The 6,000-nt window shown below is 59.8% G+C and overlaps 1 protein-coding gene across 1 annotated transcript in view; it reads left to right on the top strand.

Annotated features, from left to right (window-relative positions):
* Positions 1–2,496: 2,496 nt before the first annotated feature.
* The window catches only part of ZFPM1 (zinc finger protein, FOG family member 1), a 34,228-nt gene continuing 30,724 nt past the window's right edge, over positions 2,497–6,000 (top strand). Inside the window, exon 1 of the mRNA XM_048316910.1 lies at positions 2,497–2,601. Coding sequence (XP_048172867.1) covers positions 2,562–2,601 — 40 coding nt within the window. The 5' untranslated portion in view covers positions 2,497–2,561. The remainder of the gene's footprint in view (positions 2,602–6,000) is intronic.

Genomic DNA, 6,000 nt, shown 5'->3' with positions numbered 1-6,000 from the left:
CTCCCGCATTATCTCTGCTCTGCAGGCGTGTAATTCACTCCTCGGGAAAACACGCTATTTATTCGGCTCCCCTATAACAATCTCTCTGCAAACACCACGGGAGCGGGAAGGGAGCAGCGAGACACCCAGCCCTGCCGCTGTCACTGCCACCGTGACGCTTGTCCCCGTGCAGGGGCACCCATGGGTCCCCCCGGGGGATGGGGAAGCAGGATGCAGGGTTTGGGGACGTCCCCGCGCCGAGATCCAGCCCTCGGGCGGTGGGTGAGACTGCGAATTGTCAGGCCTAGGGGGGGTCTCAGTGGCTCTGGGATGGTGCCAAAAAGGGAATTAAAGGGTCATTGGCAAGGAATGTGCCAGCGGAAGGACTGCAACCTCTTTCCTTCTCTCCCCAGGGCAGGGTGGCACCGCCGTGTCCGTCCAGCACGCACCGGCTCCAGCGAGGCTTTTGGGGCATTTTTTGGGGCGGGATGCGGCCCCCCGTGGGTGTGACAATGTCCCCTCGCCCCCTCGAGATGCTGCCACTGCTTCTTCCAGCACAAAGAGCCGGCGACAGCCCTCATCCCCCTGCCGCCTCCCGGGGAGAGGAAATTTGGGCGCCTCATCGGTGTTCGCTCACCCCCAGCCCCTCAAATTCATGCAATTAATGAGGCTGTGTTTAATTAAATGGTTGTCTAATTATCTCGGCGTAAGCAAACACGCCAGGCAAACACCACGGGGGCTGCGGTGCCGGTGGAGATGCCATGGATGTGCCAGAGGAACCGGCTGGATCCGCAGTGCCCCCAGCCCCAAAATCCCTGGAGCCGTGCCGAGGGGAGGCTGCAGACCCCCGAAAGCATCGGGGTGGATTTTGGCTGCCCATCAGCAGCCCCTGATGGAGTCAGAGCCCGCAGAGCAGAGGCCACTCCAGGCTCCTTGGGCCGGACCCGGCAAAGCCGGGCTGGGAAGGGAGGGAAAGGCTCTGGAAGCAGAGCTGCTCCCCCGGGGGGGATGGTCTCCAGGAAGGCGGCGATTCGAGGCCATACGAGGTGAAAGGCGCCGCCAGGATCGTTTTGGGGGGTGGTCAGCCGGGGGGGGGGGGGCCCAGCAGAGCCTTGTCCTCAGCAGCATCTCCCTCCTTCCGTAGGGTTTTTTTTTTTCTCCCCTGGATCTCTTCTTAATTCCTAACTTAATTTCTTTTGACATCCTCATTGCCGGTTTGACCTCTTTACTGGAATCATGTGCTGCTTAAAACTCATTATCCCACCATTGAAACAGGAAGTTAATTAAAAACCCTTTAAAAAGAGAAAAAGAAAAGGGGGGGAAAAAGCACGGTCCATGTCCGGGGATAGATGGAGAAGGGATACGGCCAAGCTGTGCCATGTCCCCACAGCCCACCAGCCCCCTCCATTGATCCAAAAACTCCATAATTCTTTGGGGACCACCAGCCGTCGCTACTGGCAAATCCCCCCGATCCAAGAGCAGCCATGGGCAAGGTCCAGTTTGGGAGAAATTGTTATTTTTCCACAGGAAAATATTCCCATGGTGGATCCAAAATATAAGTGGCTCCTGTTTATCCTACATTTAGCCCCAACATTTCTCCATGCTCACAGGTGACTTGGCTGGGATGATGCCAAGGGGCGACCCCAGGCCCCCTACACCATCCCCGGGGTGTCCTGGGGTGTCCCCCACCCCAAGCCAGGGTCACGGTGACCATAGAAGTCACAAGCGGGAGGTTTTGGGCCATTCAGCTGCAAATGAGAAGGGTTTTAAGGGGTGGGGATCCCAAAGAGAGACCCTGAGGACCCCACAGAAAGGTTTGGGGGGATGCCAAAGAGGCTTTGAGGATCTGCAGAAGGTGAATTTGGACCCAGCGAGGTCACTGAGGTCCCAGAGGGGGGATTGGTGCGACTGTAGGAGCTTCCAGAGAGGGCACAAGGGATCCCAAAGGGGAATTTGGGGAACCCAAAGAAGGATTGAGGACCCCAAAGGGAGCGATTGGGATGCTCAGGATGGGTGGTGGAACCCTAAAAGGAGGGGTCCGGCCTAACGGGGTGGGCTCAGAGACCCAAAACAGAGGGCGAGGCCTCACGGGGGGGAGGGGGGGTGCCCCAGAGCGGGGCTGGGGACACGCGGGAGGCTTTGGGGTCCCCGGGGCGAGCGGGGCACGGAGCCCCCGCAGGGATCGGGCCCGCCGAGGCCCCGCCCCCCGCGCCGTTGGCCCCGCCCCCCGCCCCGCCCCGCCAGGCCCCGCCCCGCCGCGCGCGCCATCCGGTGGGCGTGGCCCGCGGGGGGCGGGGGCCTATGGGCGGCCGCGGCGGCGGCCCCGGCCCCGCCCCCCGGAGCGCTCCGCGGGTTTGATCCGGCGCGGCGCCCATTGAGAAAATCCCGCGGCGGCGGCGGCGGCGGCGGCGGCTTCGCTCCGCCGAGCACGGCCCGGCCCCGGCCCGGCCCCGGCCCCGGCCCCGGCCCGGCCCCGCGGGCGGGCGGGCGGGCATGCGAGCAGCCGGGGGCCCGCCCGCCGCCACCCACCTGCCGCCCGCCCAGCCGCCAGCCGGGGCGCCGGGCTCGCCCCTCGCCGAGCGATGTCCAGGAGGAAACAGAGCAACCCCCGGCAGATCAAACGTGAGTCGCCGCTACCGGCACCCCCTCCCGCGTTCTGTGCTGTCCACATCACCCCCCCCCCCTCCCCGCCCCCCCCCCGGGTTGTTTTTGCACCACCCCTTCGGCTGCAGCGCTCCCGCACCGCCTCCCCCGGGTACTCCCGGGACACACCCGGGACCCACCCGTGACGGCCGCCGTGGGTGCCCGTTCCCGCTACCGGCCGCTCGCCCGCCTTGCTCTCGGTCCCCGCCGCCGCTTCCCCCTCCCGCGCCGCCTTCCCCCCGCCAGCGCGGTGGCTCCGGTACCGGCTCCCGATGGGGGCCCCGATAAGGCTTTAAAATATTCCGTTCTGCAAGTCCTGTCCTGATAACATCGCTCTGTCGGGACGGCCTGAAATTGTGATCTTATCTCCCCCGCCTGCCTCCCATCTAGCGCCGGCAGCCGGGGCCAGGGGCTCCCCAAACCCCCCCGGGGCTCCCCATCGCCGCCGGGCCACCCCAGCCCTGCCAAGGGCTCCTCACCCCAGCTACGGGCCCCTCACCCTGCGAGGGGCTCTCCGACCTACTCTGGGGCTCCCCATCCACCCTGGGGTACCCGACCCCTGCCAGGGGCTCCTCACCGCGGGGACAGCCCCCTGACGCTGCCAGGGGTCCCCTCCCCACATGGGGACCCCCATCCTGCCTGCTGCTGGACCCGCCGTGCCATCGTCCCCATGGTGCCATCGTCCCCATGTGCCATCCTCCCCATCGGCCACGCTGTCCCCGACCCTCCACCCTGCCCAGTGCCCCCCCAAGTCCCGCTTTGCATCCCAGCCCAGGTGGGACATGGCCACGAGGAACCACCTCGGGGTCCCGCGGGACTTTGGCCACATCCCTGCCTCTCCCTGTGGAATGGTGATTCCAGAGGGTCGCGCTGCCCACGATCCAGCCCATCAGCCGGGCTCTTGTTTTGCTCCTGCGAGGATGTACCAGCAAGGCAGAGAAATCCTGCAAAGTGCTGGAAGTTTTCCGGTGCCGGGCTCAGCTTGGCTTTTCTCCTTCCTCTCCGGTGTGTGTGTGTGTGTGTGTGTTTTTTTCTTTCCCCCTCGAGTCGATGGAAGCTGGTGATAAAAGGGAGATGGGAGGATAGGGAAGGCTGGCCACCATGTGATAATCTACCTTTATCTTTCTCCTGAAATAATTGCAAGGCTGAGTTGCACCTACCTGTTTCCCTGCCTGGGGTGATTGCTCTGGTGATAACGCTCAGCTAGACTTTTACCCGGGGAGAGTTAAAAATAGTCCCAGCTGCCTCCTTTTTTTTTTTTTTTTTTTTTTTTTTTTTTTTTTTTTTTTTGGGATAGTTTTCTCCTTTGGCTTTATCCAACTTCCGCGGCTTTATTTCGGCAAAAAGCCCTGCGAGCCCTGCCTGGGTAACTCCAGCTCGTTAAACCGGGAGCGTTCAGACCGGAGCGAGCGGTAGCGCTGGAAAGACGCTGCTCTCTGTGGGAGCCTTGCCGCTGGTGGGATGCCTGCTCCCAGCACCCACCAGCGTGGACTTTATGGGGCAAACTGGGGCAGGACGAGGCCGTGGCAACTCGGCCGGGCGGCGGCGGCTCCTCGTATCTCCTTCCTCTGCTGCTTTTCTGCAGAGATGTGAAGAAATGATAAAGTGGGAGGCTGATCTCAGGCCGCTGGCGATGGCCAAAACTGATTAAAAGCTGAGAGCTTGGAAGCCTTCCTGTATGTGTCAACATGAAAACAGTCATTAGAGGCGGCGAGCGCGGCGAGAGCGCCCTGCCGCTGCTCCATCAGGGAAGGTATGCATGAATCAGGGCTCCGGTAACCAGACTCCTCTCATGTACAGACCGGACCTGTTTCCACAAAGTCTATCCTCCTTATCATCTCGGCTGGAGCATTAAAAACCTCCTCCAGATTGGTATCTGCTGATTTTATTTTCCTGGGTGACGCGATGCTCTCGCTCTGGCTTCGCCTTCTCTCGTGGGGTTGGGGTTTTGTTGTTTTTTTTTGAAGCCCGATGCGAGGCGCAGATTAAGGCTCGCGGGGAGATCGCCGGGAGAGCGGGCGATCGCCAGCAGAGATAAGACAAAGATCAGACACCGGACTATATTTAACCAGCTGCTTTAACCTTCCTCTTCTTCGTGCCTTTCCGGGCTGGAGCCGTGCGGGGATGGAGGGGCCGGGGGTGCCGCTCCCTCCGGGCCCCCCCGGCAGCAGCGGTGGCACGCGGTGGGGAGGCTTTGAAAGCCGATTGCATCGCGATGGTGGCTTTTGATAGCAGAGAAAACACCCCGAGCATCTCTTCCTTTCATTTTTGGGGGTTCCCGCCCGCAGAGGACAGTATCTTTCCATCCCTGCCTGTACCACCAACCTCCCTGCAGCTGCTGCTGCTTTATGGGGTGGTTTATTTTTTTTCTCTGTTTTTTTTTTTTTTTTTTTTGTGTGTGTGTGTGTGTCTGTCTTTTGTTCTGCTGGTAGATAGATGTGAGGGGCTGATAGCGAGCAGGAGCTGATCTCCAACCCAGATAGCCTGTTATATTTATTAACTTCAAACATGGGAGCGCGGGCGCCCAGCTGATGAGCGAGGCTCTGGCAGCTGCCGGTGCTTTTGCAGCGCCGGGTCCTGCGATGGGGGAGCCTGATAAGCGGGAGATTGATCTCATCGCGCTGATGTGCCTCCCCCTCCCTTGTTCTTTTAATACAGATTTTTTTTTTTTTTTTTTTTTTTTTTTTTTTTTTTTTTTGTTCCTAAGTGAGCTGGAAGCCAATGTTTTGTCATAGTTGCAGGGGCCTGTTTGTGGTTTGTTTTTTTTTTTTACGGTGTTTTTTTTTCCTTTTCCCTTTTTATTCTGTGCTCAGCTACAGTAGATCTGAGCTCCTGATAAGCGCCGAGCCCCGATCTCCATCCTGATAGAGATTGCCAGGGCTGATAAGGATCACTTATCTCTCCCCACCAGACCGGAGCAGGATTCGCTACAACAACAAACACAGCAAAGAGGGGCAAAAGGGCTCCAACAATTTGTTCCATTGCAAATATGATTAACGCAGGCACTTTAATTATCTGATGGGGGGCAGCTGCATGTGTGTTTTTATTTCTCAAGGTGGTGGGGTGGTTTTGCCCCCCCCTCCACGGGCTCTGTGGAACGAGCTGGGTTGAGAAGCCGAGCTCTCCCCAGCGCCTGTTATCGGCTGCAGATGTTGCATTAGTTTGATGAGAGCTTTGACTTTTTTTGATGATTATCTCCCATTCTGCTCCGCCGAGCGAACGCATGGGCTGGGGGGGGGGTGGGGAGGGGGGGCGGGGGGAGGTGAAAACACCGTCGTATTTTTGCGTGTGGATTTTCTTTAATTGCTATTAGATGGTGTCAGATAACGAGTGTGATCTGCGCTGTTAAAGCCGCCGTCTCTTGACGGGTTGTGCTGG

The sequence above is a fragment of the Corvus hawaiiensis genome, chromosome 12 (genome assembly GCF_020740725.1).
Source record: "Corvus hawaiiensis isolate bCorHaw1 chromosome 12, bCorHaw1.pri.cur, whole genome shotgun sequence".
In the NCBI taxonomy this organism is placed as follows: domain Eukaryota; kingdom Metazoa; phylum Chordata; class Aves; order Passeriformes; family Corvidae; genus Corvus; species Corvus hawaiiensis.
Note: the sequence above shows the minus strand (reverse complement) of the source record. Positions and strands in the feature narration are given on the sequence as shown.